General features: G+C 46.2%; 1 protein-coding gene across 1 annotated transcript; it reads left to right on the top strand.

The window, feature by feature from the left end:
• Positions 1–3,372: 3,372 nt before the first annotated feature.
• LOC142313115 (uncharacterized) lies at positions 3,373–24,441 on the top strand (the record flags this gene model as incomplete). The annotated part of the gene is made up of 2 exons (XM_075352100.1): positions 3,373–3,481; positions 22,175–24,441. Coding segments are annotated over 2 exons (1,821 nt in total), but the record flags the coding sequence as incomplete, so codon positions are not given.

The following is a 24,441-nucleotide window of genomic DNA, read 5'->3' as shown; positions in this document are numbered from 1 at the left end:
GTCTGAGGAAAAGGCTGAAATGGATGGGAAAAGGCAGAAACAGTATGGGCACAGCCTGTAGAAGTTTGGAAATAATCTGGAATCATGCCTGGTCTCTCTCTCTCTCTCTCTGTCTCTGTGACTCTCTCTCTCCTCATTCATGTTCCCTTTTGTCATGCTTTACACTGCATGTGCGTTTCAAAAAGCATCCAAAACCATGCGTTTTTTATGCATTTTGAATGCATTTTGGATGCATTTTTGACAGTGCAGTCCCACTCAGCTCTGCTACATCCCCATAGAGCGTGGCTGGCTGCGCGATCAGAATAAACTCGGATGAACGTCATCCGACTTCATTGTCATTGCGCGGCTCTGTCTGATTTGTGATCACAGGTGAAGGACTCACCGGTGACCGCAAATCACCTGAGTGACTGAAGTGAGCCGCGCGATCAGCGGTGCTGGCGCTCAGGTTACCCACGGCCATCTCGAGTCCTCTTCCTGAGAGCGGTGGCTGCGGGTAAACTGAATGACGTCATCGCTGATGGCATCGCAGCTCACTTCAGTTGCTCTGTGGAGCTCATGGTGAGCGGCGGTGTTCTACGGCTACTCCTGTCATCTTCATGTAGCAGAGCTGGATGCGTTGTGGGACCTCGTGTGAATTACGTCGGATCTGGAGGGGTATATGGGGATTTTGATAAAGTGGTGATAGAGGGTGGGGTTTTTTTCGGCTTTTATTCCAAATAAAGGATTTTTTGGGTGCATGTGTTTATTTTCTTCAACTTGTAGCTTAATCATGGGGGTGTCTCAGATGCCTGCCATGATTAACGTAGGACTTAGTGGTAGGTATGGGCTGCCATTAACTCCTTATTACCCCGATTGCCACCACACCAGGGCAATTCGGGTTGAGCCGGGTAGAGTCCCGGGACTGTCTCATGTAATGAATGCGGCAATTCCGGGCGGCTGCTGGCTGATATTTTTAGGCTGATGAGCTCCCCATAACGTGGAGCTCCCCATCTTGAGAATAACAGCCTACAGCTGTGTGGCTTTACCTTGGCTGGTATCAAAATTGGGGGTGCTGCACGCCGTTTTTTTTAAAAAATTATTTATTTATATTACTGCACTACATAGACCCGCCCACCGGCGGCTGTGATTGGTTGCAGTGAGACAGTTGTCACTCAATCATAGGGGCTGGTGGGCAGGGGAAGCAGTGAATACGAGATGGAATAATGAGCGGCATTTTCAAAAGCTGGAGAAGACGCCAGAGCAGTGTGACAGCCGTGCAGAGCCGTACTGGTGATCGGTCAGTGATCGGTGAGAATGAGACAGGGGCGGAGAGGGAGAGACAGACAGAGAGAGCACTATATCTGGTTCTGCATTCACAGATTTGCGATTTGGCGATTTTATGGAGCTGCTAGCAGCTACTGAACACAGTCTTCAGCCCTTACAACGACTATTTATTAGTTGGATCTAAGAACGCTCTCCCGCGCACAATACAGTCTATCTACACTGCGAGCTCCCTATGACTGCGTGTCCACAAAATGGCCGCTGGCGTATATAGCCCCCAAGACGCTGTGCGGCCAAGCCAATCACAGTAACACCACAACAAAGACGGCTGCGGCATTACTGTGAGGGTAAACAACATCAGATGTGTTCATTGGCTGGAAAACAGGCACCAGGAAGTCAGAAATGAAAATGAAAGTATCGGAGCGGATGTTGTTTTATTCGTCGGATACCGAATGTCGCGAACAGCCTGTTATTCGTCGGATACCAAATAGTGGCGAATACATTCACTCATCCCTACCAACGATACAATGGGCACATTGTAAACTGTTATGAAGGATTTTTGTTGTTTGTTTGTTTTTTTCTTTAAATGACTTAGTTTTTAATTTTACCATAAAATCAACTGGAAATTAAGTAAAAATTCAAAATGCGGTGAAATAAAAAAAATTCCATTTTTTTATTCTTTTTATGCCATTGACGATGTGCTGGAAGTGAGCGGTCAGCGAGACTCTCCAGGTCAGTGTGATTACAGCAATATCAGACATTTCTTATTATCTAAGTGGTGACTAGAGATGAGCGGACCCGTGGACGTTCGGCTTCTGCTGGTCCAGCTGAACATTTGTAAAGATCGGTTATGGACTTGGACTTGACCTGATGTTTATTTGAAGTCACTGATTGGCAGTTTGGGTCTCCGCCCACATGCAGCCATAAACAGATCACTAACAGGGGAGGGCGGGTTTATTCAGTTTTATTTCTTGGTGCACAATAACACGAGAGTGGTTTCCATACGTGAAGCCCCCGAACTCCAAACCTGAACTTTACTATCTTGGAAAAGTCTGAGTTTATACAGAACACCGAACTCCAGGTTCACTCATCACTAGTAGTGAATAAAAATCAGACTTTTGTAAAAAAAAAAAACATTAAAAAATCGGTTTGTGTCTCCATTTTCCGACATCGGAGTTGAATGAGGACTTGTTTTTTGCTTGATGAGCCGATGTTTTCATTGATACCATTTTAAGTGCAATACTTTTATGGGTTGGTTTTCCTACTTCATTTCATGTTGAAATTTTTTTTCCCCTACCCAAATGATATCTTCCCTCCATTATTATCTCCATTAATTTTACATATCGACTCATCTCCTTCCCATTCAGGTCCTTATAATATCAGATCCTTTTCAGTGGTTTTATTCTGTTTTCAGAAAATTTCCTGTCCACAATGGATATGGCCAGGGACAAGATGGCGGAGAGGATATTACACCTCACCCTAGAGATCCTCTTCCGGCTTACTGGAGAGGTGAGAGATTCTGATGACGTCACATTACATCATTCTTATCTATGGGAATAACAGATGGACAGAACTGGAGAGGTGAGGACTCTGGAAATGTCTGGAGTGAGATTTCTTACTGTGTCTCTCCATAACCAGGATTACACAGTAGTGAAGAAGACCTCTAGTGAGCGCTGTCAGGCCCCTGTGTCTGAGGGATGGAGAAGACCCCTGAGCCCAATCACGGGGCCTCCACCTCACCCCCCGATACATGAGGACATCAATGACCAGAAGATCCTAGAACTCACCTACAAGATGATTGAGCTGCTGACTGGAGAGGTGACACTGCTGGGAATGCTGGGACATTATACAGTAACGCTATGAAGGGATTGGGGGGTGACGGTATCATTGTATGTGTCAGGTTCCTATAAGGTGTCAGGACGTCACCGTCTATTTCTCCATGGAAGAGTGGGAGTATTTAGAAGGACACAAAGATCTGTACAAGGACGTCATGATGGAGGTTCCCCAGCCCCTCACATCACCAGGTAATAGACAGGACTAAATACACACGGCCTATAATTCTCTGTATGTAAGGAATGAATTCAGTCCCTGTATGTGTCTCCTCCAGGTCTATCCAGTAAGAGGACAACACCAGAGAGATGTCCTCGTCCTCTTCTCCCACAGGACTGTAAACAAGAAGACCCCGAGGTTCCTCAGGATGTGTTTCCTCCAGCTCTATCCAGTAAGAGATATCTACTCATGCACTTTCTGCACTAATTTTGTGTTTACATCTTTAGACTTTCTGTTCTGTTTTTTTTTTTTTCAACTGTATTGTCTTTCCTTCTGTTTGTTTCTAGTGCCTTCTCTATGTTGTTATGATGGCAACTCAATGACCTGCAGAGAGTTCATAAATACCGTTTCCCTGAAAATTAAACATAGTCTAAAAATAACACTTAGCACAATTTTATGGGATTTTTGAAGAATGCTTGAAATATAAGCCCTACTCCATAAATAAGCCCTAGTCACAGTCAGGGCCAGCGTTGGGAGGAGTCAAACTGCGCAAATTCTCAAGACCGCACTCTCTTAAAGACCCCGGCAGTTGTATTCTGAGGTTGATTGTTTACATAGTTACATAGTTATTAAGGTTGAAAAAATACCTAGGTCCATCTAGTTCAACCTTCCTCCACCAGTTCTACATTTGGTCACTAAAGGGGGCTTTACACGCTACGACATCGCTAATGCGAACTCGTTGGGGTCACGGATTTGGTGACGCACATCCGGCCGCATTAGCGATGCCATTGCGTGTGACACCGATGAGTGATTTTGCATCGTTGCAAAAACGTGCAAAATCGCTCATCGGTGACATGGGGGTCCATTCTCAAAAATCGTTACTGCAGCAGTAACGACGTTGTTCCTCGTTCCTGCGGCAGCACACATCGCTCCGTGTGACGCCGCAGGAACGAGGAAGCTCTCCTTACCTGCCTCCCGGCCACAATGCGGAAGGAAGGAGGTGGGCGGGATGTTACGTCCCGCTCATCTCCGCCCCTCCGCTTCTATTGGGCGGCCGCTCAGTGACATCGCTGTGACGCCGCACGGACCGCCCCCTTAGAAAGGAGGCGGTTCGCCGGTCACAGCGACGTTGCCGGGCAGGTAAGTATGTGTGACGGGTCCGGGCGATGTTGTGCACCACGGGCAGCGATTTGCCCGCGTCGCGCAACAGATGGGGGCGGGTACCCACACTAGCGATATCGGGACCGATATCGCAATGTGTAAAGCCCGCTTAAGTCATTTATAACCAACAATGTTGTGTGTACTGAGGAAATCATCCAGCCCTTTTTTAAAAGCTGTTATAGTATCTGCCATTACTACCTCTTGTGGTAGGGCATTCCACAGTCTGACTGCTCTAACTGTAAAGAACCCTTTCCTATTTAGCTGTCGGAATCGCTTTTCTTCCACTCGCAGTGAGTGCCCCCTGGTCCTTAGTATTGTCTTTGGAAGAAATAAGTCATGTACCAGTCCTTTATATTGACCACACATGTATTTATACATATAAATGAGATCTCCTCTGAGACGTCTTTTTTCTAAGCTAAACATATCTAACTTTTTCAATCTCTCATCATATGGGAGTCCTTCCATTCCTTGTAGTAGTCTAGTTGCCTGCCTTTGAACTGACTCTAACTTCTGAATGTCCTTTTTAAAATGTGGAGCCCAAAACTGGATCCCATATTCCAGATGTGGCCTTACAAGTGATTTATAGAGGGGTAACAATACGTTGGGATCACGGGATCTAATCTCTCTTTTTATACACTCTAGAATCTTGTTTGCTTTTGCAGCTGCTGCTTGACATTGAGTGCTGCTGCTCAGCTTATTTGTAATGAGAATACCCAAGTCCTTCTCCTGTTCTGTAGTCCCGAGTTTACTTCCATTTAATGTATACGCAGTTATAGGATTACTCCCTCCTAAGTGCATTACTTTACATTTATCAACATTAAATCTCATTTGCCAAGTATCTGCCCATTCTGACATCTTATCCAGATCTTTTTGTAATATTTTACTATCAAGGTCAGTTTTTAATATCCTACATAGTTTGGTGTCATCAGCAAAGACTGACACTTTACTGTCAATACCATCCACAAGGTCATTAATAAAGAGATTAAAAAGAAATGGTCCTAGCACAGATCCCTGTGGCACCCCACTGCTGACTATAGCCCATTTAGAGAATGTACCATTTATGACTACTCTTTGTTTCCTATCTTTTAGCCAATTCCTTACCCAGTTGCATATAGTTTCCCCTAGTCCTTGCTTCTGGAGCTTTAGTATAAGGCTATTATGTGGTACAGTATCAAATGCATTTGCAAAGTCCAAATAAATCACATCAGCTGCATTACCAATATCCAGGTTTGCACTTACCTCCTCATAGAACCCCAACAGGTTGGTTAGACACGACTTATCTTTCATGAATCCATGCTGTCTGTCAGTTATTATATTATTTTCTGCAACATATTTTTGCGTGTCATCCCTTAAATTGCCCTCAAAACTTTGCATACTACTGATGTCAGGCTTACTGGACGGTAGTTGCCTGGATCTATCCTCTTACCTTTCTTAAATATCGATACTACATCAGCAATCCTCCAATCCTGAGGCACCAACCCTGTTACAAGCGAGTCTAAAGAGATGAGATGCAGCGGTCTGTCGATTACGGAGCTCAATTCCCTCAATATTCGTGCATGAATGACATCTGGCCCTGGGGATTTGTCAATGTTTAATTTACTCAGATGTAGGTGTACTTCTTCTTGTGTTAAATTAATTATATCGGATGGTGGACTTTGATTTTTCACTTGTTGAATGATCCCTGGTACAGTCAGTTCCTTGGTGAACACAGATGAGAAATGCCTATTTAATATCTCAGTCTTTTGTTTGTCGTCTATAACTAACTTGTTATATTTTAAGGGGCCAATACTAATCCTTTGTTTTCCTTTTGGCATTAATGTATTTATAAAAGATTTTGGGATTTATTTTAATGTCATTGGCGATTTTTGTTTCAGTAGCTAGTTTTGCTTGTTTGATTTCTTTTTTGCATTTCCTATTGATATCTTTATACTCCTGAAATGCTATTTCTGTATTCTCAGCCTTTAAGATTTTAAACGCCCCTTGTTTTTGTTTTATTATACTTTGTACAGTCTTATTTATCCATAGTGGTTTCTTTTTATTCCGTGACATTTTATTACCAGAGGGTATACGTTTTTTACAGGACTCTAGCAGTATATCCTTAAACTTTCCCCATTTATGTTCAGTATCCCCAGTTACCATGACTTTGTCCCAATCTACACATTTAAGCTCTTCCCTTAATTTGTTGAAATCAGCTTTCCTAAAGTTCCAGGTTTTAGCATTTCCCATTTGAAATGTTCTATTGAATATTACATTGAAGCTTACCATATTATGATCGCTGGTGCCCAAGTGCTCCCGGACCTGTAGATCTGAAATTGTATCCGGTCTATTTGACAGGACCAGATCTAGCAAATTATCTCCCCTCGTCGGTTCATCTACCATCTTATTGAGGAAATGGTCTTGAATTGTAGATAAGAACTTACAGGTTTTAGCACAACCAGAAGATTCTATGTCCCACTGTATGTCTGGATAGTTGAAATCCCCCATAATAAGAGCCCGATTATTATTATTAGCTGCCTTTTTCAATTTGTTCCAGCATTTCACCCTCTATTTGTTCAGGTATGTTAGGAGGTTTATAGCAAACTCTAATTAGCATTTTTCCATTATTCCCCTCCCCATGTACATTTACCCATACTGACTCTACATTGTTGCAGTTCCCCCCAATGTAATCATTCAACACAGGTTTTATCTTAGATTTGATAAATATACACACCCCACCACCTTTTTTGTCTTTCCTGTCCCTCCTAAATGTACTATAACCCTGTATGTTTGTCACCCAGTCATGGCTTTCATCCAGCCAGGTTTCCGTAATGCCCACCACATCATAATCCATGGTTGACATAAGAGTTTCCAATTCATTCATTTTGTTTGCAAGACTTCTTGCATTTGCCAGTAGACATTTAATCCTATTAACACCTTTATTACTCCTAGCCTCCCTACGTTCCTTGCATGTCCCATCCCCCCAATCCTTCATTGACCCCTACTGTCTCACTTCTCTATCTGCTCTATCTATCCCCTTTTTTGCTCCACTACCCTCCCTCCCCCCAGATCCTAGTTTAAAAGCTCCTCCATCCGTCTGACCATTTTCTCCCCGCAGCACAGCTGCACCTTCCCCATTGAGGTGCAGCCCGTCCCTACTGTAGAGCCTGTAGCCGACTGAGAAGTCAGCCCAGTTCTCCTTGAACCCGAATCCTTCCTTCCTGCACCAATTTCTAAGCCATGTATTTATCTCCCTAAGCTCCCGCTGTCTTTCTAGTGACGCTCGTGGCACCGGTAGAATTTCTGAAATCACCACCTTGGAGGTCCTGGAGTTCAGCTTCTCTCCTAGTTTCCTGTAATCATTTTTAAGGACCTTCCACCTGCCTCTAACTTTGTCATTAGTACCAATGTGCACCATGACCGCTGGGTTTTCCCCAGCCCCACCCAGCAATCTGTCTATCCGATCCGCAATATGCCGAACCCGAGCACCTGGCAGACAACACACTGTTCGGCATTCATGGTCTCGGTGACAGATGACCCTGTCTGTCCGCCTAATTATTGTGTCCCCTACCATCAATATCTGTCTGGGCTTTGCTGCACTCCTATTTCCCTCCTTCCTACAGCAGTTGTTTTCCTGGTTGCTAGGAGCAATGTCCTGCTGTAGTAAGCCTAGTCCTGGCCCTTCATTCCTAATATCAGCCAATCAGGCATATTTACTAGGTTGTGCCAGGTCAGGACTAGGCTCCCTGACACTTTTCCCCCTACCTCTACTTCTAACTGTTACCCAACTACCTACCTCTGGGTCCTGATCTTCTGCACCTCCACCCTCCTCCATATCACTGGCCCCAGCCAGAGAAAGCTCAGTGAGCTCTAAACTCCTCTCCAGGTTTGCAATGCCCCTGAGTGTTGCAAGCTGCTTATTTAGATCAGTTACCTTGGCTTCCAAATACGCAGCATGCTTGCATCGAGTGCAGACATATTCACCCTCGAACGGCTGCTCAAGGCATGCATACATCTGACAAGATACACACCTGGTAGCATTGTCCATGGAGCACCTATTAAATGGGGATAAACGTTCAAGTAGAAAAACAAGAAAAAAAACCCAAAAAAACAAAACAATGGGAAACGTATAAGGATAAATTCAAACTATGTTCTTGTGTCAAACTATGAAATTGTGTTTAAACTATGCCACACTTATCTTCAATCCCCGCACACTTTGCTTCAGTACCTCGCACGCTCTAAGGACCTTTGATGGCTTCAAAGTCATGTGACATGATGTAACCAAAGGTCTCTTAATTGCAGGAGTCTAAAAGAACTGAACAGAGAACAGGCTGGCATGCAGGACTGGCATTAGGGGAAAGGGAGAGCAAACTGGGCAATTGCACAGGGCCTCCTTTCTCCCAGGGGCCCCAGTGTTTATATACCAATTATAGGACTGCTTAATGACCATTTTGACATCATGTCATGTGACCAAAGGTCTCAGTTGGAGGAGTCTAAAGCTGAAGAGGAGACAGGCTGGTGTGTCTGTGTGTGTTCACAACAATTTTAACCAGCTTTGCCAAAATGGGCAGAGCTGGGCCAGAACAAGGGTGTGATGCCACCGCTTCTCTAATTCATAACAAACTGCGATGTTCCCTATGCCAGAAATCTCACTCCAGTCCCTGACGTCATTTTTCAGTGTACATCACCGGTCTTGATGAATTTGAACCCTAATGTTTCTGTACAGGCTTCAAGACCCTGCTACCTGCTTTGGTTACAAAGCCTAAGGATAGGCCATCAGCGTTACAGTCCCAGACAACCCAGTTGAATTTTCAGCATCTGTCTTTATTTTATTTTCGTCTTCGAAAAAAACCTCTTTGAAATTGTCTATGTTGTGGATCAATGTTTCAAGGAGATGTTTGCAGGTTTTGTCAACTGTCATGGCCGCGTCAGGATCTGTTGAAATGATAGACTCTGGTACTTTGCATGTTAATTTCTCTGCAGCCTGTGAGCAGCGCAGGGAGACGCAGGCATCAAACCAAGGCTTGGGCAGGCTAGTAAGAGTTATTCTCTGCTGGGCTGCTTGTTAATGTCTGTGATCACATGCTGTAGAGGAGAAAGTATTGTTTGCTCCCATTCTGTATATGCTGGCTGGACTATTTCATTAATGCCAGCTATAGTTTACCTATACTGATCTGGTGAGGTGTTGTGATCCAGACTTATGGGTGTTTTTTGTGTATTATTACTGTGAGCTGTTGTGGTGTTAACCCTTGTTGTCATTTTTGTTGCTACCTTCCTGCTCTTGATTTTCTCCTTAGCCTCTCACTGTTTATTTTTGTGAGTTTGCAATGTGTCCCATCTGTTTTAATCTGTATTTCCATCATAATCCTGCCCCTTCCTTCTCTTCGGGATCACAGATTAGATCTAGTCAGAAGACTACTAATGCATAAGACTCCGGCATCTCCATCTTCAGGGGTAATCCAGAGGTTAGGAATAGCTTAGGGTTCCCTAGTGTGAGGGACAGTATAGGAGCCCCCTATCCCTCATTATCCTGCAGACATATTGTGACAATCAGATTATTTACTGTAGCACATTCCAGAGAACTGGTGCTAGAAATGGGAGAGCCGAATTAAGAAAGATGTAACTCTTAAGGGTGCTTTACACGTTGCGACATCGCTAGCGATCTGCCGAGATCGCACATAGGTCATTTTTATAGCGCCGATCGCATCTGCGATCTGGCGGGTCACATCGCTAACGAGATCACTAGCGATGTCGCTGCGTGTAAAGCACCCTATAAGGCCGCTTTACACACAACGACATCGCTAGCGATCTCGCTAGCGGTGTAACACGCCCAGATCGTTGCTACGATTTGCCGAGATCGCTCATAGGTCATTTTGTAGTGGTCACACGTACCCATCTCACAAACAACGCTACATCGTTCAGCGAGATATTGTTTGACCAAGGCGGTTGTTACGGTTGCTGCGAGCACTGGAGACTATGTCCAGATTTCTTGCTACTGCACATGTGCGAGCGCTGGAGACTAAGTCCAGATTTCTTGCTACTGCACATGTGCGAGCGCCGGAGACTAAGTCCAATCTTGGAGCCATTGCACATGTGCGGGTGACATCATCGCTGACACGAGGTCACATGTCTCTGACACCTTCTATGCCGATTGGTCGCTGGTCATGTGCTTGTGACGTCTTGCTCGGTGATAGGCCAGCATGACGTCACTCCTGTCGTTCTGGCAGCGGATTGGCTCTGGTGTCCTCCATCTTGGATGAGGCACAGAGTCTATATAAGACCCTGACACACGCCGCATGGTGCTCAGTCCTCTTGGTTCATGCATATGAGTAGACGCTCTGTGCGCGTTCCTCTAGGCATTCCTCTGTCTATGCTAGGTGAGCGCTACCGGCAGGGTAGCGTTCTTATACCTTACAGCTTCGGCTGCTGTCCGTATCCTTACCTCTTAGGGGAACGGACATAGGCAGGTGCCTGAGGCACATGGTCTGGCTGGGCCTTGTGATTCTACTCGTAGGTGGACGTTGCCGCTAGGGTAACGTTCCTTATACTGCGTCTGGCAGTTGTTCGTATCCTCGCACACTAGGGGAGCGAACAGAGGTAGGAGCTTTGTGCGGCTTACGCTGCTGTTCGTCTCTTTTGCACCACTAGAAGAGCGGACCTAGGCAGGTGCCATATCTAGTGGTTCGTGTCCTCGCACACTAGTGGAGCGAACGCAGGTAGGAGCTTTGTGCGGCTTATGCTGCTGTTCGTCTCTTTTGCACCACTAGAAGAGCGGACCTAGGTAGGTGCCATTTCGCACACATTGCCTTTGTCTCTGTGATTATTAACAGAGATCATTCCACACACCCTCCAAGTAAGGGAGGAATTGCTTTACTTACTTATTATATCCTTCTGTGAGTTAACAGAGGTATTGCACTCTGCTATAGTCTGCAGCAAAGTCTTTGCACGGTGGACCCTGACTGTCTGATACTCCTTTCGGTTCTTATCAGACAGCCCCCCGTAACATTAGGACTGAGCCAAGGGTCTGGCAGTTATGGCAGAATATCAGCAGTTACACCGTTACATACAAGTACTTGAGTCACGGCTCAAGAGTATAGAGGATAAACCTCAGACCATGGTGACATCTGCACATGATCCTCGACTTGCTCTGCCAAACAGATATTCTGGCGATGCCAGATCATGTCGTGGTTTCATTAGTCAGTGTCAGATACACCTAGAGGTCAACTCTTCTCGCTTCTCTACGGAGAGGTCCAGAGTAGGCTTTATCATCTCCTTACTTCAGGACAAAGCCTTAGAATGGGCGACTCCCCTATGGGAGCGCTCTGATGTGGTTACTCTGAGACATCAAGACTTTCTTGATGCTCTTAAGGCGGTATTCATGGGTCCGCAGGTTACCCATGATGCGGCCCTGAGACTGTTAGATCTATCTCAGGGTTCGTTATCCACTAGTTCTTATGCCATTGCTTTTAGAACTCTGGTGGCAGAACTAGATTGGCCAGAGAAGGTGTTGATTCCTATCTTCTGGAGAGGGTTGGCAGGCTATGTCAAGGATGCCCTTGCTACTCGTGAGGTCCCTGCTTCTCTGGAGGACTTGATCACAGTAGCAACGAGGATCGATGTACGCCATAAGGAACGTAGACTCGAGGTCTCTTCCTCACGCCCTAAGCATCGGGCTATTCCAGTTGTTGAGGGTCCACTACCATCTTCCTCAGCATCTGAAACATCTCCCACTCCTATGGAGTTAGGTCATACGTTCTCCAGACTACGCAAGTCTGGTCCTCCTATATGTTACGTATGTCGTCAGGCTGGGCACTATGCCAACAAGTGTCCTAGTCGTCAGGGAAACTCCCTGGCCTAGTAACCATTAGAGGGGGGTTACTAGAGACGTCTTCTGCACCCTCTAAGTGTTGTATCCCAGGTCAGCTCTCGTTATCTGAGAATACATGGCCTATTATGGCTTTTGTGGATTCCGGAGCTGACGGGATTTTTGTGTCCTCAGGATTTGTAAAGGGGCACAATATTCCCTCTATCATGTTAGAGGCGCCTATTCCTGTCCGTGTTGTTAATGGAACTATGTTGTCTGACTCCATTACATTGAGGACAGTTCCCTTGCGCCTTTCCCTGTCTCAGGGTCACATAGAGGAGATTTCTTTTCTTGTTTTGCCTGAGGGTATAGACGACGTCCTTCTGGGTCTTCCATGGCTTCGGACTCATGCTCCTCACATTGACTGGGAGTCTGACAGCATTATTAGTTGGGGTTCGAAATGTCAGTCCCGATGTCTTCCCTTACCACCTAAGGTCGTTGCGGTTGCATCAACTGATCTCTCTCCCATACCTACACCCTATTTGGATTTCGCTGACGTGTTCTCCAAACAGGGTGCTGAGGTTCTTCCACCCCATAGGCCGTATGACTGTGCCATAGACCTTATCCCAGGTTCGGTTCCACCTAAAGGCAGGGTTTACCCCCTGTCGATACCTGAGTCTGAGGCCATGTCGACCTATATAAGAGAGAGTTTAGAGAAGGGGTTCATTCGTAAGTCTGTCTCTCCCGCGGGAGCTGGGTTTTTCTTTGTTCGGAAGAAAGAGGGTGATTTGCGTCCCTGCATAGATTACAGGGGTCTCAACGCAATCACAATAAAGAACAAATACCCATTACCTTTAATTTCGGAGCTCTTTGACAGACTGAGAGGAGCTCAAGTTTTTACGAAGTTGGATCTGCGGGGTGCGTATAACTTGGTACGAATTCGAAAGGGTGACGAATGGAAGACCGCTTTTAACACCCGAGACGGTCACTATGAATACCTCGTCATGCCTTTTGGGTTATGTAATGCACCCGCAGTATTTCAGGACTTCGTAAACGATGTGTTCAGGGATTTACTGTTATCCTCAGTAGTGGTGTATCTGGACGACATCCTGATTTTTTCTCCTGATCTGGAGACTCATCGTCAGGATGTCGTTCGTGTCCTTTCCCGTTTAAGGGAGCACTCATTGTTTGCTAAACTCGAGAAATGTGTATTCGAGCAGTCCTCATTGCCTTTTTTGGGTTACATTATCTCACAAGAGGGTCTGGCTATGGATCCTGCGAAGCTCTCTGCTGTTCTGCAATGGTCCGAACCTCATTCCTTGAAGGCGGTGCAACGCTTCTTAGGATTCATAAATTATTACAGGCAGTTCATACCCCATTTTTCTACTTTGGTGGCCCCTTTGGTGGCCTTGACTAAGAAAGGTGCTAATCCCAAAGCCTGGTCTACTGAGACATCTCAGGCTTTTGAGGCAGTAAAAAGACACTTTTCAACTGCTCCCGTTCTTCAAAGACCCGATGAGAATAAGCCCTTCCTCTTAGAGGTTGATGCCTCTTCAGTGGGTGCTGGTGCGGTCTTGTATCAAAAGAACGGTGCAGGTAGAAAAAGGCCGTGTTTCTTCTTTGCTAAAACCTTTTCACCGGCAGAGAGAAACTATACCATTGGGGATAGGGAACTGCTCGCCTTGAGATTAGCCTTGGAGGAGTGGCGTCACTTGCTGGAAGGAGCGAAACATCCTTTCCAGGTCTATACAGACCATAAGAATCTGACGTACTTACAAACCGCTCAGCGTCTGAATCCTCGCCAAGCCCGCTGGTCCTTGTTTTTCTCCCGCTTTCACTTCTCCATCAACTATCTGTCTGGGAGTAAGAATAACAAGGCAGACGCCCTGTCTCGCTCTATGCTTTCTACCCAGGAAGAGATTGACGAACCTCGTCTTATCCTTCCCTCCAGGGTTTTTCATACGCTCTCCCCTGTGACGTTAGACCAAATCCCACCGGGCAAGACCTTTGTTCCGCCTGATCGACAGAATGATATACTGTCATGGGCCCACACCTCAAAGGTGGGTGGGCATTTTGGTATTAGGCGGACACGAGAGTTACTGGAGAGGTGGTATTGGTGGCCACACTTAGCCAGCCACGTCAAGAGATATGTCGGTTCCTGCTACTCGTGTGCTCGCAACCGTCCATTACGGCAGAGACCGGCTGGGCTCTTGCATCCTTTACCAGTGCCAGATAGACCATGGGAGGTGGTAGGCATGGACTTTGTGGGTGATCTTCCATGTTCACAGGGACATAGATTTGTGTGGGTCATTACGGACCATTTCTCCCGGATGGTTCATCTCGTACCGTTATCGAGAATCCCATCTTCCAGGGTACTAGCCAAACTATTCCTCAAGCATGTCTTTAGGCTTCACGGGATGCCAGATCGTATCATTTGTGATAGAGGCCCGCAATTTACTTCCCGTTTCTGGCGAGATCTTTGTAGCCTTCTGCAAATTGAGTTGAATCTCTCTTCGGCATACCATCCGGAGACTAATGGTTTGGTTGAACGTACCAATCAATCTATGATTATATACCTTCGACACTTTGTTGCTGAGAACCACGATAACTGGTCCTCCCTCCTACCCTGGGCAGAATTTGCCCTTAACAATTCGCTGGCTGAGGCCACTGGGCAGACACCGTTCGTACTCAATAATGGGCAACACCCTAGGGTACCGGTACCGTTTCCCGCTGCTGCACCTCCTCCTCTTGTGGCCGACTGGGCAACTAATGCCAGAGAGGTTTGGGATCGGACTCAAGAGTCGATCCAAGCAGCTAAGGACCGTATGAAGACGGTGTCCGATCGGTTTCGTCGCCCGGCTCCTGTCTTTTCTCCAGGGGACTTTGTGTGGCTCTCTGCAAAACACGTGAGACTTAGAGTGAGCTCTGTCAAATTTGCTCCTCGCTTCCTGGGTCCTTATGAGGTTCTTCGACAGGTAAATCCTGTAGTCTATCAATTGAAGTTACCTGTCCATCTTAGGATTCATGACAAATTCCATGTCTCACTGCTAAAGCCGGCTATTTTACCTCACGCTCGTGAAGTGCACTCTCCTGCCTCTGATTCCTCTCGCTCTAGCTATGAGGTACGAGCCATAGTTGGTTCTAAGATGGTTAGAGGGCGCAGGTTCTTCTTGATAGATTGGGAGGGCTATGGCCCGGAACATCGCTCTTGGGAGCCTAAGGAGGCTGTCCATGCTCCCGACTTAGTTGCCGATTACCTGCGTCGCCGGGAAGGGGGCCCTTGAGGGGGAGGTACTGTTACGGTTGCTGCGAGCACTGGAGACTATGTCCAGATTTCTTGCTACTGCACATGTGCGAGCGCTGGAGACTAAGTCCAGATTTCTTGCTACTGCACATGTGCGAGCGCTGGAGACTAAGTCCAGATTTCTTGCTACTGCACATGTGCGAGCGCCGGAGACTAAGTCCAATCTTGGAGCCATTGCACATGTGCGGGTGACATCATCGCTGACACGAGGTCACATGTCTCTGACACCTTCTATGCCGATTGGTCGCTGGTCATGTGCTTGTGACGTCTTGCTCGGTGATAGGCCAGCATGACGTCACTCCTGTCGTTCTGGCAGCGGATTGGCTCTGGTGTCCTCCATCTTGGATGAGGCACAGAGTCTATATAAGACCCTGACACACGCCGCATGGTGCTCAGTCCCCTTGGTTCATGCATATGAGTAGACGCTCTGTGCGCGTTCCTCTAGGCATTCCTCTGTCTATGCTAGGTGAGCGCTACCGGCAGGGTAGCGTTCTTATACCTTACAGCTTCGGCTGCTGTCCGTATCCTTACCTCTTAGGGGAACGGACATAGGCAGGTGCCTGAGGCACATGGTCTGGCTGGGCCTTGTGATTCTACTCGTAGGTGGACGTTGCCGCTAGGGTAACGTTCCTTATACTGCGTCTGGCAGTTGTTCGTATCCTCGCACACTAGGGGAGCGAACAGAGGTAGGAGCTTTGTGCGGCTTACGCTGCTGTTCGTCTCTTTTGCACCACTAGAAGAGCGGACCTAGGCAGGTGCCATATCTAGTGGTTCGTGTCCTCGCACACTAGTGGAGCGAACGCAGGTAGGAGCTTTGTGCGGCTTATGCTGCTGTTCGTCTCTTTTGCACCACTAGAAGAGCGGACCTAGGTAGGTGCCATTTCGCACACATTGCCTTTGTCTCTGTGATTATTAACAGAGATCATTCCACACACCCTCCAAGTAAGGGAGGAATTGCTTTACTTACTTATTATATCCTTCTGTGAGTTAACAGAGGTATTGCACTCTGCTATAGTCTGCAGCAAAGTCTTTGCACGGTGGACCCTGACTGTCTGATACTCCTTTCGGTTCTTATCAGACAGCCCCCCGTAACATTAGGACTGAGCCAAGGGTCTGGCAGTTATGGCAGAATATCAGCAGTTACACCGTTACATACAAGTACTTGAGTCACGGCTCAAGAGTATAGAGGATAAACCTCAGACCATGGTGACATCTGCACATGATCCTCGACTTGCTCTGCCAAACAGATATTCTGGCGATGCCAGATCATGTCGTGGTTTCATTAGTCAGTGTCAGATACACCTAGAGGTCAACTCTTCTCGCTTCTCTACGGAGAGGTCCAGAGTAGGCTTTATCATCTCCTTACTTCAGGACAAAGCCTTAGAATGGGCGACTCCCCTATGGGAGCGCTCTGATGTGGTTACTCTGAGACATCAAGACTTTCTTGATGCTCTTAAGGCGGTATTCATGGGTCCGCAGGTTACCCATGATGCGGCCCTGAGACTGTTAGATCTATCTCAGGGTTCGTTATCCACTAGTTCTTATGCCATTGCTTTTAGAACTCTGGTGGCAGAACTAGATTGGCCAGAGAAGGTGTTGATTCCTATCTTCTGGAGAGGGTTGGCAGGCTATGTCAAGGATGCCCTTGCTACTCGTGAGGTCCCTGCTTCTCTGGAGGACTTGATCACAGTAGCAACGAGGATCGATGTACGCCATAAGGAACGTAGACTCGAGGTCTCTTCCTCACGCCCTAAGCATCGGGCTATTCCAGTTGTTGAGGGTCCACTACCATCTTCCTCAGCATCTGAAACATCTCCCACTCCTATGGAGTTAGGTCATACGTTCTCCAGACTACGCAAGTCTGGTCCTCCTATATGTTACGTATGTCGTCAGGCTGGGCACTATGCCAACAAGTGTCCTAGTCGTCAGGGAAACTCCCTGGCCTAGTAACCATTAGAGGGGGGTTACTAGAGACGTCTTCTGCACCCTCTAAGTGTTGTATCCCAGGTCAGCTCTCGTTATCTGAGAATACATGGCCTATTATGGCTTTTGTGGATTCCGGAGCTGACGGGATTTTTGTGTCCTCAGGATTTGTAAAGGGGCACAATATTCCCTCTATCATGTTAGAGGCGCCTATTCCTGTCCGTGTTGTTAATGGAACTATGTTGTCTGACTCCATTACATTGAGGACAGTTCCCTTGCGCCTTTCCCTGTCTCAGGGTCACATAGAGGAGATTTCTTTTCTTGTTTTGCCTGAGGGTATAGACGACGTCCTTCTGGGTCTTCCATGGCTTCGGACTCATGCTCCTCACATTGACTGGGAGTCTGACAGCATTATTAGTTGGGGTTCGAAATGTCAGTCCCGATGTCTTCCCTTACCACCTAAGGTCGTTGCGGTTGCATCAACTGATCTCTCTCCCATACCTACACCCTATTTGGATTTCGCTGACGTGTTCTCCAAACAGGGTGCTGAGGTTCTTCCACCCCATAGGCCGTATGACTGTGCCATAGACCTTATCCCAGGTTCGGTTCCACCTAAAGGCAGGGTTTACCCCCTGTCGATACCTGAGTCTGAGGCCATGTCGACCTATATAAGAGAGAGTTTAGAGAAGGGGTTCATTCGTAAGTCTGTCTCTCCCGCGGGAGCTGGGTTTTTCTTTGTTCGGAAGAAAGAGGGTGATTTGCGTCCCTGCATAGATTACAGGGGTCTCAACGCAATCACAATAAAGAACAAATACCCATTACCTTTAATTTCGGAGCTCTTTGACAGACTGAGAGGAGCTCAAGTTTTTACGAAGTTGGATCTGCGGGGTGCGTATAACTTGGTACGAATTCGAAAGGGTGACGAATGGAAGACCGCTTTTAACACCCGAGACGGTCACTATGAATACCTCGTCATGCCTTTTGGGTTATGTAATGCACCCGCAGTATTTCAGGACTTCGTAAACGATGTGTTCAGGGATTTACTGTTATCCTCAGTAGTGGTGTATCTGGACGACATCCTGATTTTTTCTCCTGATCTGGAGACTCATCGTCAGGATGTCGTTCGTGTCCTTTCCCGTTTAAGGGAGCACTCATTGTTTGCTAAACTCGAGAAATGTGTATTCGAGCAGTCCTCATTGCCTTTTTTGGGTTACATTATCTCACAAGAGGGTCTGGCTATGGATCCTGCGAAGCTCTCTGCTGTTCTGCAATGGTCCGAACCTCATTCCTTGAAGGCGGTGCAACGCTTCTTAGGATTCATAAATTATTACAGGCAGTTCATACCCCATTTTTCTACTTTGGTGGCCCCTTTGGTGGCCTTGACTAAGAAAGGTGCTAATCCCAAAGCCTGGTCTACTGAGACATCTCAGGCTTTTGAGGCAGTAAAAAGACACTTTTCAACTGCTCCCGTTCTTCAAAGACCCGATGAGAATAAGCCCTTCCTCTTAGAGGTTGATGCCTCTTCAGTGGGTGCTGGTGCGGTCTTGTATCAAAAGAACGGTGCAGGTAGAAAAAGGCCGTGTTTCTTCTTTGCTAAAACCTTTTCACCGGCAGAGAGAAACTATACCATTGGGGATAGGGAACTGCTCGCCTTGAGATTAGCCTTGGAGGAGTGGCGTCACTTGCTGGAAGGAGCGAAACATCCTTTCCAGGTCTATACAGACCATAAGAATCTGACGTACTTACAAACCGCTCAGCGTCTGAATCCTCGCCAAGCCCGCTGGTCCTTGTTTTTCTCCCGCTTTCACTTCTCCATCAACTATCTGTCTGGGAGTAAGAATAACAAGGCAGACGCCCTGTCTCGCTCTATGCTTTCTACCCAGGAAGAGATTGACGAACCTCGTCTTATCCTTCCCTCCAGGGTTTTTCATACGCTCTCCCCTGTGACGTTAGACCAAATCCCACCGGGCAAGACCTTTGTTCCGCCTGATCGACAGAATGATATACTGTCATGGGCCCACACCTCAAAGGTGGGTGGGCATTTTGGTATTAGGCGGACACGAGAGTTACTGGAGAGGTGGTATTGGTGGCCACACTTAGCCAGCCACGTCAAGAGATATGTCGGTTCCTGCTACTCGTGTGCTCGCAACCGTCCATTACGGCAGAGACCGGCTGGGCTCTTGCATCCTTTACCAGTGCCAGATAGACCATGGGAGGTGGTAGGCATGGACTTTGTGGGTGATCTTCCATGTTCACAGGGACATAGATTTGTGTGGGTCATTACGGACCATTTCTCCCGGATGGTTCATCTCGTACCGTTATCGAGAATCCCATCTTCCAGGGTACTAGCCAAACTATTCCTCAAGCATGTCTTTAGGCTTCACGGGATGCCAGATCGTATCATTTGTGATAGAGGCCCGCAATTTACTTCCCGTTTCTGGCGAGATCTTTGTAGCCTTCTGCAAATTGAGTTGAATCTCTCTTCGGCATACCATCCGGAGACTAATGGTTTGGTTGAACGTACCAATCAATCTATGATTATATACCTTCGACACTTTGTTGCTGAGAACCACGATAACTGGTCCTCCCTCCTACCCTGGGCAGAATTTGCCCTTAACAATTCGCTGGCTGAGGCCACTGGGCAGACACCGTTCGTACTCAATAATGGGCAACACCCTAGGGTACCGGTACCGTTTCCCGCTGCTGCACCTCCTCCTCTTGTGGCCGACTGGGCAACTAATGCCAGAGAGGTTTGGGATCGGACTCAAGAGTCGATCCAAGCAGCTAAGGACCGTATGAAGACGGTGTCCGATCGGTTTCGTCGCCCGGCTCCTGTCTTTTCTCCAGGGGACTTTGTGTGGCTCTCTGCAAAACACGTGAGACTTAGAGTGAGCTCTGTCAAATTTGCTCCTCGCTTCCTGGGTCCTTATGAGGTTCTTCGACAGGTAAATCCTGTAGTCTATCAATTGAAGTTACCTGTCCATCTTAGGATTCATGACAAATTCCATGTCTCACTGCTAAAGCCGGCTATTTTACCTCACGCTCGTGAAGTGCACTCTCCTGCCTCTGATTCCTCTCGCTCTAGCTATGAGGTACGAGCCATAGTTGGTTCTAAGATGGTTAGAGGGCGCAGGTTCTTCTTGATAGATTGGGAGGGCTATGGCCCGGAACATCGCTCTTGGGAGCCTAAGGAGGCTGTCCATGCTCCCGACTTAGTTGCCGATTACCTGCGTCGCCGGGAAGGGGGCCCTTGAGGGGGAGGTACTGTTACGGTTGCTGCGAGCACTGGAGACTATGTCCAGATTTCTTGCTACTGCACATGTGCGAGCGCTGGAGACTAAGTCCAGATTTCTTGCTACTGCACATGTGCGAGCGCTGGAGACTAAGTCCAGATTTCTTGCTACTGCACATGTGCGAGCGCCGGAGACTAAGTCCAATCTTGGAGCCATTGCACATGTGCGGGTGACATCATCGCTGACACGAGGTCACATGTCTCTGACACCTTCTATGCCGATTGGTCGCTGGTCATGTGCTTGTGACGTCTTGCTCGGTGATAGGCCAGCATGACGTCACTCCTGTCGTTCTGGCAGCGGATTGGCTCTGGTGTCCTCCATCTTGGATGAGGCACAGAGTCTATATAAGACCCTGACACACGCCGCATGGTGCTCAGTCCCCTTGGTTCATGCATATGAGTAGACGCTCTGTGCGCGTTCCTCTAGGCATTCCTCTGTCTATGCTAGGTGAGCGCTACCGGCAGGGTAGCGTTCTTATACCTTACAGCTTCGGCTGCTGTCCGTATCCTTACCTCTTAGGGGAACGGACATAGGCAGGTGCCTGAGGCACATGGTCTGGCTGGGCCTTGTGATTCTACTCGTAGGTGGACGTTGCCGCTAGGGTAACGTTCCTTATACTGCGTCTGGCAGTTGTTCGTATCCTCGCACACTAGGGGAGCGAACAGAGGTAGGAGCTTTGTGCGGCTTACGCTGCTGTTCGTCTCTTTTGCACCACTAGAAGAGCGGACCTAGGCAGGTGCCATATCTAGTGGTTCGTGTCCTCGCACACTAGTGGAGCGAACGCAGGTAGGAGCTTTGTGCGGCTTATGCTGCTGTTCGTCTCTTTTGCACCACTAGAAGAGCGGACCTAGGTAGGTGCCATTTCGCACACATTGCCTTTGTCTCTGTGATTATTAACAGAGATCATTCCACACACCCTCCAAGTAAGGGAGGAATTGCTTTACTTACTTATTATATCCTTCTGTGAGTTAACAGAGGTATTGCACTCTGCTATAGTCTGCAGCAAAGTCTTTGCACGGTGGACCCTGACTGTCTGATACTCCTTTCGGTTCTTATCAGACAGCCCCCCGTAACAGCGGTCATGTGGATGTTGTTCGTCGTTGGCAAGGTGTCAAACGTAGCAATATGTATGCTGTGTTCCAAACGACGAAAAATATTTTGAAACTGAACGTCGTGTCAACGATCAACGATTTTTGCTATTTTTAAGATCGTTCGGAGTCGCACGTAGGTGTCACACACAATGACGTTGTTAACGACGACGGAAGTGCGTCACGAAAACCGTGACCCAGACGACATATCGTCAGATAAATCGTAGCGTGTAAAGGGGCCTTTAGATCTCGATATTGGACAACAGAGTCAGAATAATTTTTTCCCTAATTTAATTTCTGATGTTATGGTTTAAAAAAATAAATGTACTTTCAAGATAATATCTTTAAAAATTAATAACGTTGTGTTTATTTTTAGCAGATAACTGTATTGGGCATTCAGATGGCTCTCTAATATCTTCAGAATTTATAACAGATGATGATGAAAGTATCCCACATGATACATATGAAGAGCATGCTGTTGTCGCAGAAATAAATCCAGTCCTTCCTTGGAAAGCTCTATCGTCTGAGTTTTTCAAACAAGCCCAAAATTCCCATTTATCACAGAATTGTAAGCAGAATAAAAGTTACAGAAGGGATGTGGAATATGAAACGGATGAAACTGTTCCTACAAGGGAGAAGCCATTTTCATGTTTAAAATGTGGGAAATGTTTTACCAGGAAATCACATCTTGTTGACCATCAAAAATATCACACTGGGAAGAAGCCATTTTCATGTCAAGAATGTGGGAAATGTTTTATTCAGAAATCACTCCTTGTTAGACATCAGAAAATTCACACAGGGGAGAAGTCATTTTCATGTTCAGAATGTGGGAAATGTTTTATTCAGAAATCACACCTTGTTAGACATCAGAAAATTCACACAGGGGAGAAGGCATTTTCATGTTCAGAATGTGGAAAATCTTTTCTGGCAAAATCAGATCTTGTTATGCATCAAAGATCTCACGCAGGAGAGAAGCCATTTTCATGTTCAGAATGTGGAAAATGTTTTATCCAGAAATCAGATCTTGTTAGGCATCAAAGATCTCACACAGGGGAGAAGCCATTTTCATGTTCGAAATGTGGGAAATGTTTTTTTCAGATGTCACATCTTGTTAGACATCATAAAATTCACACAGGGGACAATCCATTTTCATGTTCAGAGTGTGGGAAAAGTTTTAGTCAGAAATCAGTACTTGTTAGACATCAGAAAATTCACACAGGGGAAAACGTATTTTCATGTTCAGAATGTGGAAAATGTTTTATAGTGAAATCAGATCTTGTTATGCATCAAAGATCTCACACAGGGGAGAAGCCATTTTCATGTTCAGAATGTGGGAAATGTTTTATTCAGAAATCAGTTCTTGTTAGACATCAGAAAATTCACACAGGGGAGAAGGCATTTTCATGTTCAGAATGTGGGAAATGTTTTATTGAGAAATCAAACTTTGTTAGACATCAGAAACTTCACACAGGGGAGAAACCATTTTCATGTTCAGAGTGTGGGAAATGTTTTATTCGGAAATCACAACTTGTTGAGCATCAAGGATCTCACACAGGAGAGAAGCCATTTTCATGTTCAGAATGTGGAAAATGTTTTATCCAGAAATCAGATCTTGTTAGGCATCAAAGATCTCACACAGGGGAGAAGCCATTTTCATGTTCAGAATGTGGGAAATGTTTTATTCAGATGTCACATCTTGTTAGACATCATAAAAATCACACAGGGGACAATCCATTTTCATGTTCAGAGTGTGGGAAATGTTTTAGTCAGAAATCAGTACTTGTTAGACATCAGAAAATTCACACAGGGGAAAACGTATTTTCATGTTCAGAATGTGGAAAATGTTTCATCCAGAAATCAAACTTTGTTAGACATCAGAAACTTCACACAGGGGAGAAACCATTTTCATGTTCAGAGTGTGGGAAATGTTTTATTTGGAAATCAGAACTTGTTGAGCATCAAAGATTTCACACAGGGGAGAGGCCATTTTCATGTTTAGAATATGGGAAATGTTTTATTCGGAAAGCACATCTTGTTAAACATGTGAAGAAGCGCACAGGGAAGGAACCTTTTTCATGTTGTGAATAATTGAAATGTTTAACTGGTAAATCAAGTCTTGCCAACCATCAGAAAACCAACAGAGCGGAGCAGCCATTCTTGCTCTTAGAATTTGCCAAATGTTTTTAAGACTAATCAGATCCTGCTGTCCCATGAGTCACACAGGAGAAGCCATCATGATGTACTATAATTCAAAGGGTTTTATAAAAAAAAAATGGCTACAATTGCTCAAGTACGAATTTGTGAGGAAAAGAACCATTTTATTTCTTTTTAAACTTATTGTATTTTTTGGACCATAAGACACACCTAGGTTTTGAAGGAGGAATATAGAGAAAAAGATTGACTCAAAAAATGTGGTAATCACGCACTGTTATGGGGGTGGGGGGGGGGAATCTGCTGCTGACACTGTTACTGGGATAAAATCCCCCAATTCTGTACTGATGTCACCCATCCTGGGCCGCTTACAGGTATTGTTGATGTGTCTCCCATCCTCGTGTATACTGTATATCCATCCTGGTATATAGGTAGCCCATCTTTATCCCATTCTGGTATTATTATAGGTTTATTGTACTAACAGAAAATGTG

This window comes from Anomaloglossus baeobatrachus, chromosome 5 (genome assembly GCF_048569485.1).
Source record: "Anomaloglossus baeobatrachus isolate aAnoBae1 chromosome 5, aAnoBae1.hap1, whole genome shotgun sequence".
In the NCBI taxonomy this organism is placed as follows: Eukaryota; Metazoa; Chordata; class Amphibia; order Anura; family Aromobatidae; genus Anomaloglossus; species Anomaloglossus baeobatrachus.
Note: the sequence above shows the minus strand (reverse complement) of the source record. Positions and strands in the feature narration are given on the sequence as shown.